The sequence below is a fragment of the Pelmatolapia mariae genome, linkage group LG3_W, assembly GCF_036321145.2.
Source record: "Pelmatolapia mariae isolate MD_Pm_ZW linkage group LG3_W, Pm_UMD_F_2, whole genome shotgun sequence".
Classification (NCBI taxonomy): domain Eukaryota; kingdom Metazoa; phylum Chordata; class Actinopteri; order Cichliformes; family Cichlidae; genus Pelmatolapia; species Pelmatolapia mariae.
Window position 1 is genome coordinate 82883658 of NC_086229.1, and position 12816 is coordinate 82896473.

General features: G+C 40.4%; 1 protein-coding gene across 2 annotated transcripts in view; it reads right to left on the bottom strand.

Moving 5' to 3' along the window:
• LOC134624904 (inactive ubiquitin carboxyl-terminal hydrolase 53) overlaps nucleotides 1–12816 on the bottom strand; it is a 32355-nt gene that overhangs the window by 3535 nt on the left and 16004 nt on the right. For both annotated transcript variants that reach the window (XM_063470047.1, XM_063470046.1), the window contains exons 9-14: nucleotides 11989–12138; nucleotides 9952–10120; nucleotides 8719–8865; nucleotides 7278–7415; nucleotides 3925–4684; nucleotides 3032–3099 (exon numbers count right to left, since the gene is read on the bottom strand). In XM_063470047.1, the coding sequence (XP_063326117.1) occupies nucleotides 3032–3099; nucleotides 3925–4684; nucleotides 7278–7415; nucleotides 8719–8865; nucleotides 9952–10120; nucleotides 11989–12138 (1432 nt within the window). The remainder of the gene's footprint in view (nucleotides 1–3031; nucleotides 3100–3924; nucleotides 4685–7277; nucleotides 7416–8718; nucleotides 8866–9951; nucleotides 10121–11988; nucleotides 12139–12816) is intronic.

Sequence of the window (12816 nt, forward strand, 5' to 3'; positions counted from 1 at the left end):
TAAATTTATATATATTATTCAAGTTTGGGGGTCTGGCTGTCTTTAAGCTCTAAAAGTCAACAAAACTTTAGCACTTAGCTGGTAAAACCTCCAGGTTCTGTGATTGATCTAATAACATTTCCAATTTTTCAACATAAACTTGAAAGTATGAATTAAAGTGCTTAAAAATGTAAACACCACGAAGAATTACAATGAGAAAGCTTGAGAAAAAAAATCAGTTTGAAAGAAAAGAAAAGGAGCTTTGAAAGTTTAAAACATTTAAACGAGGGTCATCAAGAACTGATCTGGTATCATTTTAATTTGTTGAAGTTTCGTTGACCTTTTTTTGACTATTACAAAAAATAGAAAATAAATAGCCCACAATGTAGCTTTAAGGCAATCAAGTCAGGATTCCAGCCTTGTGTTGTCTGAGCTACTTAAAACGTCTGGAACATCAATCAGAAGGGCATGCAGGTTTGCAACTCCAAGTTTCCAAGGAGGGAAACTGAACAAGAAATATCACATAAGTGAATCACAAAAAGTCTGAAAATTTTCAGATATCACTTGGGAAATGGCACGGCTTTTTTTATGTTTCAGTGTAGCATGGTAATGGCACAGCAGCAGGTCAAAAGCCGTGTACATGTGTACTCATTAGCATCATTCACTGGCTTGTTGAGTGGCATTAATGAGCCAGGCAACTGGCTCTTAACTTGCTACATCATGGACACAAATAAACAGCTATAAAAGATGTATGCAAACAGAATGTAGAAGGCATCCATGTAATGGTATAAAGGATGAAATTCAGTGACATTTATCCTTTTCTGATTGTCATTTCAGTTTGTTTGTTTTTTTTTTAAACTAGATCAGAAAGCATCATAGTTGACTTTCTGCAACTATGATGATGATGGTCATGTACAAACAGCTGTAACAGCTTCAAAAGTGTATTTCTGTAGATAACTAGTGAGGTCTGCAGAAGCCAGTAAAGGAAAAGTGAGACAAACGCATCAGGTTCAAGTGTCCGTCCAATATGCTGGCAGGCGGGCAGGACGTACGATTTCACAGCGTGTCAAATGTTCTGTCATTAAGGTGGCAAAAAAGGCCCCGACTTGAATCTCTTTCCTAGTGCAACAAGCCATCAGAAGAACGAATATCTGCAGTAAAAATGTCAACTATGCTCCTCACAACTGCCCTCCCACACGAATGTGCTTTCCGAAAGGATTTTAGTCTTTAATGGACTAGTGGAATCTGCTCAGGCTTCTCTGAAACTGCAGCTCACGCCAGACTACCACCACTGAACTCATGCCAAATTGACTCTGGACACATTTACTGCGGCTTGTCAATACAATTTGCAGGCAGCCAGGCGTAAATATCCCATACTGATTTCAAAAATAGCTACCGGAGAAGAGTCCTCAAAGGCCCTTTCAGGGTTTTTTTGTTCTGTTTGGTTTTTTTAAACAAGGTTGAGCTTTGACAGTTCACAACCCAACATCTCAAGACATTTGTGAACTACAACACAGCTGTGGGTACTTTTAAAATATAACCAGGCCCTGTGAAACATTACAAACAAAAGAGAGGGAGAAGGATGAGTGAATGCAGCTTGATACAGATATAATCATAATTCCTTAACAGCCTGAATGAATAAATGAGAGGATCAATGAGTGCTTGTCCTAAAATTACTAGCAATAACTAAAATAAACAAAAGCAATACTACAGTTTGTTTGTTTTTTTACATTTTGCCAGATTAAAAACTGAAGCAGTGAAAAAAATCCACTGTGTATGCCACAGTAGTCTTTGCCTCTTTGCAGGGCTTCAGTCACATGAATCTCTCTGCATGTGCTGATGCTCACAGACAAAAACAAGACCGGCGATGCTTCTGTTTCTCGACTTGCCACACTTGTGTTGTAGCTATATTTAACTCGGCAATGAACCTCAAATCGTACCTGCATTTTCTTTTGGGAACTTGAAATAACTGCAGAGCTGTAAAACTGCATTTTATTTGAGCGGTGTTTGAATACCACCTTCTGACAGGTCCAGTCGTGGCATTTTCTGTCTGGCTGGGCACAGCTGGGTGGCCCCAACAAGCTCACTCATCTCCCCCTCCAATTCAGGATTAACTCAGGGTATTTCCATTGAGGGAATTAGCAAGGCATTTTTCATTTATAGTTTCTTTCGCTCCTTTTGCAGTGCTGATAGTGTGCATCAGCAAGCACATGCTAGATAAAGAATGTCAAGGGTGTCCAGGCGACAAGCCCCCTAGTGCTATTCGTGTCACCTTATCTCCCTCCCATCCTACCTAGAGGATATTATAAAAAAAAAAAAAAAAAAAATACTGCAACTTCGCAACATGACTCATAGTTAAGACTCATCGTTTCTTTTCCCTTTTAAAACAGAAGTTCTGAGCTCTAAACCCGATTTTCACCCCAGATTTTGGATCCCCGTGGATCTAAAAGTTATTGTACTTCCTGCAGAAAGAAAGCATTATTCACCGCAGTTAACAGTTGAAAAGGTCCTTGAGGTTTTTTTTTTCCTCCCCCCTACCATTTTCCATTTGTTCTTCTATTCACTGATGGACAGCCAATTAAATAAAATTAAACTGAGCCTGGCTAGTATTTTTCCACACCAAAATAACAGTGTTAAAGGTACAAAGCTTGTTCCCTACATGGGCTCATTCTTCCTTTGAGCTCATGTAATTTCACTAGGTGCTGCATAACATAAACTTTACTCAGGAAAAAAAGGTCAGGGCCAGTCAGTCTGGAACCAGAGCGCACACTTCCATACAGTATCCCTTCAATCAGGCTGTGACCTTAACACGACTGATAGAACAATAAATCAAGGAAACTGCAGCATACTATCTTAATGTTTCAGGTCCTTACAACACATGGAAGTCTATTGGGGAGAGGAAGTATCTTCAGTATCAGGGCCGAGCCTTTGTCAGAGACTGATGCTTTCATCTATTCCCCTCTAATGTGTGATGAAAAATGTACACACATCTGGAGATATACTTGAATAACGGCAAAATACTAATTTTTCACTTAAAGCAATAGTTACTTACTAATGGAAATTGTTGAGTACAGCACGTCAGTCTTCAATTCATCACTTCTTCTCCGAGGAAAGTTATCCCTAAAACACAAAAAATAAAGTTATTATTTGTTTTTTTAAAAAGAGCCACGAGCTCAGAGCAGATAAAGGTGGATAATAACGACTTTAGTTAGAATCTGAGTACATAGCTGCATCTCCAAAGAGACAGTGCAGTAGCATGATTTGCATCCCAGTATGAACCCAGACATCTTATTGTAATATCCTTGTTTTTCTTTTGTGTTTCTTGATATACAACAGCAAAAGTGTTATGCTTTTATCTCCTCTAAGATCCATAAGATGTATTAGAGAATAAAAATAATACAATAAAATCACAATTTTACAGTTTTAGTGGCTTCAAGCTTTAACCCAAACCAGTCACAAAAACATCTTAAATCATATTGAAGAATTAATAATTAAAGAGACTCTTTACAAGCATACTGTCAACAGATATGCTTAAATAATGCACCGGCTTTTGAAGAAGTCAGCTATCTGAGGCTGCCCCTGCTGAGTACAGGAGTTGTCAGCTATATGGGATCATTATCTGCAAACAAGCCCTGAACTACAAATACAACAAATGACAGCCCAGCAAAATAGGATTCGTGCATCTGCCTTGTGTGCATTTATTGTTAAATGAGACCTGCTATTCTTAGATCAGTTTGTTTGTAATGTTTTATTATTTAGAAATGGCAGCACTTCCGAGACTCGAGTCCTTAAATGAGTAGGCCACGAGATGACAAAGCGGCTCTATGACGCTGTCGTCGTACAGGAAATATTGTGTCAGCTTTTTTTTCCTCTGCATCATGCTTTGCAGTGCAGAGTTTTGGTGCGTCTGGGTGATATAAACCTAAGTGGAAGGATCTGTTTTACCTCATCAGATGCAGCTCAGGTATGGGCCGGAGGTCCTTGGAAGAAATGTTCTCTACAACGGGCGAGTCGAGATTAGCTGAGCCATTGCTCAGTCTGTCACTGCTCTCATATCCAGATTCAGTTCTCTGAATCTTCCAGTTGTCACTGCGCACTTTAAGAGCTGCTGAGCCCTTTGATCTGTCCTTGTCAGTGTGGCCCCCGCGGCTGTCCGAGTCCAGAGAGCTTCGGCTGCCACCTATTTCATGCTTCTGCTCGTCCTCGTAGATGGTCATCAGGCTCTTTGGCTTACGTTCTTCCCGGCCTCCCCACAGATAATCTCGATCACGTGAGGGCGACTGACTATTGGGTCTCCTCTGGGGGCTCTGCTGCCTTCGTTCGTTACTTACATTCCCGCTACTTAATATGCTGTCTACATTTAGCGCTTCCCGCATGGGCTTCCAAGCTCGACCGGGCCTGCTCCGGCCGTTCCCTATATTTCCAGAAAGCCCTCTGGAGTCTTGGCTGCTGTCTGTATCGTATCCATTTGAGATCTGATCTAGTCTCTGCCTGTTATGACGACTAGTTACAGTGGGCACATCAGGTAGCACTTGGTGCCTTAAACGAGAATTTTCATTGGAAGACCGGCCCCCAAGCTGTGGTGTTCGCTCAGTCCGAGTGGGACCTTTTCCTTGGCTGCTGTACAGTCGAGTCTCCAGGTACTGCTTGAAGCCATTCTCTGGAGGTGAAGCTGAGCGGGAGTAGGTCCTATCGTGACCTGGGTCTGAGAGAGAGAGCGAGAAAAAAAAAAAATTTATGCAAGAGCTTAAACTAAGATATCTGTAGAGGCTATTTATTTGAATTTTTTCGACTGGCATGTTGCAGGAACGATATTACAAAAGGAAAGTGTCATAAATAACATTGCAAAAGGTAAAAATTGACTTAAACTGACACTTCCACACAATAATACAGGGCTGTGCTAAAGAAAACAGCAGGCTGGGCGGAGAGTGAAGGAAGGGCATGATGACAATGGAGTTACTGACATTTATGTATGCAGCAGGCAGGAAAGTGTAAATTACAACCACAAGGAGTCGATTTTCTTCCATGCTGTGTGCACAGAGGGCAGCCAGCTCATGCACAGACATCCATGCAGATATCGATGTTACCAGTGTGTTCCTACATAGAGTCTGGCCCATAAAGTTTTGGACAATGATGTATTTTTTATAAATTTGCATCTTTATATATCTACAGAACACTTTCAGCCAATCAAGACTGAACTCCACTGTCACTGACTTTCAATTTGAATTCAAGTGGTTCGACAAAGCATTGCATTAACTGTTTAGGAATTACAATCATTTTTGTAAACAGTCCCCTAGTACCTCTATCAAGAAGGTTATTTTTGTTTAAGTTTTTTTTTAAGCATTTGCGTACTTCCTATCATTCTGGCTGTAAACATGACAGCTCGAAAAGTTTAAAATAAATTTTGATAAAACATTTTAGGGGTGTCGAGTGGAGTCATGTTAATAATCCATTAAAATTTGGCTTGCATCCACTGAGGTCTTCAAGGACAACATAACAATTTATTGGTCGAAAATGGACAAAAAAAAAAAAACCTTACAACTCAGAAACTATGAATCCTACAAGCGTGCGTTTTATTGTATTGTTAACATATGGAAAGATCTTTATACAAATTTAAAAGATGTGACTTTGGACCTCTGGCCTGTCCTTCAAGGGCAATAGATGGATGTGAAAGTCACAGTGACAATAGTGCTGTATGTTTCTTACTGTTATTGTTTGCATTAACATATAGACATATGGGAATTCTAAATGCCACATTACTTTGGACCTTAGACCACTTCTTCAAGGTCAGGTAGGGTCAAACTTTCATTAAATGTCATTAAAATGGAAATAATACTGATATATGTGGATTCTAAATATCACATTTAGTTTGAATCCAAATATCATGCCACTTTTGACCTTTAACATCACTTTTATATTTCACATTTGTCTTTCTTTCAACTTGATCCCATGTGTTTTTTACTGTACTTTTAAGAAGGACACAAAAAAGAAAATAAGTATATACAAAATACAATACTATTACTGTAAAATTAAATGCTGCCCAGAGAGTGAGCAGCCTTGGCGGAGGCTCTCTGAATACTTCTTGTTATTGGGCTGGACTACGATTTTTTCATGTTTTCCTTTCACAACGTTGATACTTAAGTCTTCTCCTACATTTTTAAGCAAAATCTGGTACTTTTTACATAAAACAAAAACTAGTGTCACGCAAATTTAGATTGTAAGCATCTGTTAAATGCATTTCCCTAACCTAAAGCTGGCAGCTAAAGGCTCCCTTGTATGGGAGTCATCATCTAAATGACGGGGTAAACCTGATCCGTGTTTGAGCGTACAAAAATGGAATTTTATTCTTCACATAAAACTGTCATTCTTGGGAATAAGCCTGCAAGAGATGGAGTCCCCTGCTTTGGATTTTGCTGACTGTGTGGCACAGTTAAATCACTTTAAACAGAGCTGTCTACATTTTTGCTCACATATACACCACGATATCGGCTGTTTTAAAAATTTCTGCTGCCACCTCAATAATGTCAAATGTACACATGACTGTGAATCATTTTGGGAGAAGGGCAAGATGTTTAATTCAATACGGTTAAAGATCATGGAAAAATTCCTCAGGCTACTGCCTAAGGAAGTTGATTGAGCTTTTCCTGTTTCGTATCGTCGAGAGTCTGAGAACGAACTATGATACAGTTAATTTATACTTCTTAGATTAACCGTAGTGTCACCTCTAGAATTGCCATTCATCACAACAATGACACTACGCTGCCTTAACCTGGTGCATTTATTCATAAAGGGATGCGAGCTCTGTGCTAACACAGGCTACCGCTGTTGTCATGGTGGATTTGGTGTATTATATTGTGCTTGATAATCCCCCCCACACTGACACTTAATGAAAGCAATGATATGCTGAAGGAGTATTTAAGTAACCTATATTAATCAGCATACTCATTAAGGCACACTGACTTAATTTGGGAGGTGTGTGAGAAAAGTTTGTGCAGAAATACATTTTGGAATCAAATTTAAACCTTAGAATAAAAAAATAAAAAAATAAAAATCAGCATTTGTTGCTCTTTGGTTTGATCTGCTTAGTTTCTGGTGTATTTAATAATATTGGTGAAGACTACAGGACTACAGGGATCAAGGCAGGCACCAACAGACGTCAGCACCTAATCCCCTTTCTAACACATTGCTCCCAAACAGAGGGTGATATAAGGGAGGGGGAAGGCTGGGCTTTTGTAAAGCAACACCTGGCAGTTCTGTGTATGTGCACTTTTGCAGTCTGTTTGTATAGAGACACCCACCTCTATAGCGTGACTCCACCCTGTGTTGACCACTTCTATCAGGCTCTCTTCGGGGTGAATGCGCCCTACGCATCTCTTCTGCTTTCTGGGCAACTTCTCGAGAAATCTCCCTAAGGCGGCTCTTGTGACTGCTTTTCACTAAGAAACAAGAAAAGACAAGAAAGGTATTTGAGACATGTTTTTCCCCCACTGTGTGACGAGGTTATATAGCCAGCATTTGAATAACGCTGACCCTTAAAAGAAATAAAAATAAAGTAGCGACGGGGCATTTGCTGAATCAGGTGGAGATTCCCACCATTAAAGTATTTTTATCCCCGTGTACATAGATACATCTATCACCGCTACATCCTTTTCCTTGTCGCTCTTCGTCCCCGGCACCCCCGAGGCACTGAGCAGCTGCTGAGTGTGTAGACACAGGCGAACTTTACGGCACATTGCTGTGCTGATGGGAGAGGAAAGGCAGCGGGGAGGAAACGTGGCCATGCAGAGGCTCGCGCTGCATCTCTGGCCCCACATTTTCTTTAAAGCAACGATTGGTCATGGTACTGGAATAATGCTGTTAGCCATGTGAGATTTTAAAAGGAAGCGAGCGAGGACGAGATGGCAGCTCAGAAAAACAGAACAAAAAAGAAACAAAACATTTATATCATTCCAGATTTTTTGTTTGTTTAATAAAAAGAAAAGGAAAAAAAAAAGCGGCGGATGTTTTTGAGATTCCACACATTCCGTAAAGCAGGAAGTGTAGCAGTTTATAACCACACGATGAATCAGTTTGATAAATTTGACTCTGCTACTCCTTAAAACTGCAGCAGCTGCTGACATTTCATTGTCTTGCAGCATTCCCTCCCGTAGTGATCTGTTCAAGGACACGAACAACTTCATACCAGCAGAATGTACAAGGATATCAAAGAAGACGCCGTTAAATTGCATAAATAACTCCTCTTCTCAATTCACTCTCCCCTCTGCTTGCAATTAAGCATGTGCATAATGACCTCTCTCTCTCCTCACTAAGGGTCTCTAATCCCTTCTGTATTACTAGCATGGCCAGATTTAGTTTCGGAGCAAAGACATTTAATTATCTCTTCCGCTAGCTGCTGTTCCAGATCTGTGCTTGTCACCACTCTCCGAGGACAAAATATTTATGAATTAAGGAGTCTTTTCAAAGCTGAAAAACTGCCACACAACATGACTCACCTCTCTGTTTGCATCCCTTCTTATTCACATCAAAACATTTGTGTGTAAACCATAAACTAGGTTTACACAGGTTACATAGCAAAGTGTAGTAGTTTGTAGCAGGTTGGTTTACACTGCTAATAATTTGATTTAATTTGTAATAGAGGCAAAAATTTAATTAAAAAAAAACTTAAGTTCTTACACAATCAGGACAATTTCTTCAACCACCAAGCTGCTTAATCTCTCCATATTCATTTCCCCCCTTTACCTGTGCCCCGTCCTCCACTGGTCTGAGTGCTGCCCCTGCTGAGGAGTGAAGGGGTCTTCTTGAAAAGATCCTGGCCCAGCAGAGCATTCAGATTCTCTCTGGTGAGGTCCAGCTTTCTGGGGGAGACTGAAACTTGGGACTCAGTGCCTAGAAAGAAGGGAAAAATGTTTTAAAGGTAAGGCCATACATGTAGGCTTATCCTTTCCATGAAAAATAAAAAATAAAAAATCCTGTTGAGTGAAGATCAATAAAAAAAAAACTAATTTTACCTGAAACTACAACACAGAATTCAATTACAAGATCCACACTGTGTACTACTTCTTGATTTTTGGAGGATGATCCAGTTTAGTCGGGCGCCCTGTCAGCTCTGACGGACAGTGAGCGCTTGCCACAGCCTGGACCTGGGGCACAGCCAGCGTGGAGGGCTGGAGGAGGGTCTTTAAAAGGGATAAAAAACCTCCCCAACCACACAAATCCAGGGATATGTAATCCCAACAGGAGAGATGTTCAGCTGTTCACATCAGCAGCAGCAAAGGCAAACAGTGCATTTGATTTGGGAGGTTGTTTTCCTTCTTTTTCCCCCCGACTTCTGATTTAAATTTTACATTTTAATTTTGTTCCTTTATGTACTCGGAGGGAGTATGGAAATTTTTCAACTAAACAGCCGGCTGTGTGAGAATTTTAAGTAGTAAAAAAAAATAAAATAAAATAAATTTCCATGAAAGATTTAGTGCTCAACTCAAGCTAAAGGTTTACAGAGGCAAATAAGTGGACAGAAGATAAATAAGCCACACTTCAAACCCCACAGCAAACATTCACCTCAAACTTTAGACTACATTTGCATTTCAAAACAAACCACTCGGAAAACTTTGGCTACACTTTGTCATTCGACCAGGCAGTAGTAGTAACATTCAGATTTTCTTTTTCTTGGCCTCCAACACTGCACTAAAAAGACAGGCATCTGCACCAATCAGCTTCACTTTAATGGCTGCTTGTTTTTTTTAATGGTGGGACATTATAATCAAATGGGGCATTTGGGATGTGACACATAACGAATGCTGAGAAAAAGACAGTTGGAATATCAAAGAGAAACACACAGGGGAGTTTGGATGGTGTCATTTCCACAAAAAGACACTCAATCAACAACATCATCACACCTGATATAAAACTGCTATGACGAGGCTTTTAAATGCCAGCATTATGACCTCTGAGGTTATTTTTAAAACATCGTACCTTGCGCTTCTCCATTAACGGGGTTCTTGCTGTGGGACTGGCTGCTGTTTTGTTTTGAGGCATCTTCTGTGGCGATAGCGCTCCCATTTTGATTGGCATAAAAAAGAAGAAGAGGCTGGAAGTGACCTTTGATACATTTACTGACGACATCTTTCCACCGGGAGCCAATCTGCACCAGGAAACAAAGAAGCAAAGAAGAAAAAAGCAGGGTCAATTAACACATTTTGGCATACTGTATAATATTATACCTTCATGTGTGATGGTACAAAGTGAACCAACATGCATTCAAGGGTATCCATCAAAGGAGTTGACTGTTTTTTTTAAATATATATAAAATTCACATGCAACTTCAGACTATGTATGACAAAATGGGGTTTAGCTTTAATTTGTGAGTGAATCTAACACACTAAGGCCAAAGCACACAATCACATTAGCAAAGCTGTGTAAGGTGCGCGTCTCTCCACAAAGGTACCACAAAGGCAGGCTGCAGGCTAACAGATGCTTCTGTGCTCCTTAATTAAGCAAATGACGGGGGTAGAGGGAGGGGGGAGAAAGAGAAAGCAGGCATGGAAGAGATGGCAAAACAAGGTAAAGAGCAACCAATTCAAAGGAACACAGACAGAGGGAAAAAAGGGATTTGACCTGGGGAATGTGCACATATACAATATAGAGGAGGAAGACAAGCCGTGATTAACAAAGCATGTTAGATCAAGGCAAAACAGAGACACATCTGTGTTATTTTTGGATCCTCTTTTCAATGGGGAGGCACAACATTTATTTGAAAGGGCCAAAGACATGTTGGCCAAATCTGCCTTTCTGTTACAGCTTTTACTCTTAAAGTCTATATTTTGCCCTCCAGTTTTCAGAAAATCTTTAAATGAGTGTTAAAGCAGATATATCTGTTAGCTTCAAAACAATCTCCAACCTCTTCAGCTAAAACCAGTAAAGCTTTATCTGTTGCTAATGTTATATATCATTTACCACTAGTGCATTAACATAGGCCATGTTCTGATTAATGTAAGTGTCTCTATGCTACCCATGACCCACCATCCGATCAGAACAGCTAGTGAGTTACTGCACTTAGGATTTTGTGCAATATTATTTCATGCAATGGAAACACAGTAATTGGGCTACACTGCAGCAGTCATTAAGGGGCTGGGACTTGGGGAGTCACAGAAACACTGGCAAGTTTCATTCCAGGTATGGACTTGGCAGGCGCAGAGTACTCTAGCTCCTCCATCTCAGTCGGGAGGGGTTGCACACGCAGCACAAGCTGCTGATGGATTGACACAGAGCCAGCCGGCCGCTGCACCACAGTCCCCGTGAAAATTGTGAGACAGAAGGCATGCTTGCATGTACACATCATGAAAATAAATACAACATTAACGGGAAAAAACAACTAAAGGATGATAGGATTCAAAAGTGAGTGTGCACAAGCAAACTAGCAGAACAGAGACACACAAAACCCACTTTCTACATCATGCACACTACACACTGTAACGCAGAATTGTCACATCTCCTTAAACTTTACCCAGCTTCATAAAAAAAATAAAAACATCTTTATTAGCTATCTGTGCTTTACTACTGCAGTGCTGTGACTACAGAGTAGAGTGTTTGCAGTAGAAATCAGGCAGGAAGTTGGGAGTTTGGCTGACTCCTCACTGCCATAAAGGCTCATCAAACCAGAGGCTCATGAAGCGCAATCAATGTGGTCCTTATTGGACGATAAAAAGTCTTTGTAACAGAGATAAGAGACTGAACATTCGGTCTCGTCTGTAGCAGCTTCTGCTTATCTGTTCAGTGATAACATGAATCCCAAACTCTGATTTTTTTCTTCTTTAGAAAAAGCTTGCACTAATTCTATTCTAACATCTAAAAATACCACAAGGAAGGGAAAAAAGACTTTTCATATGTGTGCTGTACAACTTCCTTGCTATTATAATAAATATGTTTCTTATTTTGACATGTGACTCATTTAACATGACCCTTTGTCAGTCACCAGACTAATAGCTTCAGCACTAGTGAACGCTCTCTCACCTCTTTGACTGTTGCGTCATCAAAGAAGACCCATTTGGCAGATTTGGTGTGGAAGGTGAAGGCACAGTAGTGACGGCTGGAGTAGCAGATCATTCCCACGAGCATCAGCTCTCCCTTTTTGGCATGCTCATCTGTCACCCTGTAGAAGAGCTGTGTCCACACACACGCACGCACACACAAATGCATCAATTATACTTTGGTGGTGATTTTACTGTAAGTTGGAAGGCAGCTAAGTGATGCAGAGAGCTAGCAGCGTCAGTTACTCCATTTGTTTACAGATTAAGGTCTAAGGGAATGAACTAGCATTGATTCGGTAATCAGTACAAGTAAAGGCTGGTTTGAATCACTGCAGTGGCAGCATATCTTTCCATCCTGGCTACAGAGGTAACCTAGTACTATGCTGTGTTATTTTCAAATGATACAAAGTGTGACTTGTTTCTCCCTCCCATGATTCTTGTACAGCCAGTTCTCCGTCTCTCACTCACTCACACAAACAATGGATTTCAAAGCAAATGATGGTGGCAGTAAGCTCCCTTTTAACGCCCAATAAAGTCACATGAAATGTGACTCCCCAATGAATAAAAGCCTTTGTGGCACATTAGCGGGTGGGTGAGACTGAAAATTCTTCCCATGTCCTAATTTTTTCTGAGTCGTAAAATGAGTGGTTGAAATGCTTCAATCCAAAATAAAAAGATAAATAAATAAATCAAAGTTATGTAAGGTGTAATTCGTATGAGCACGTCCTCATATCAACTCCACTGATCGACTCTGGCTTGTGGAACTCATCCACGTGTGTTGGATGTAAACACTAACAAGCACATATTAAGT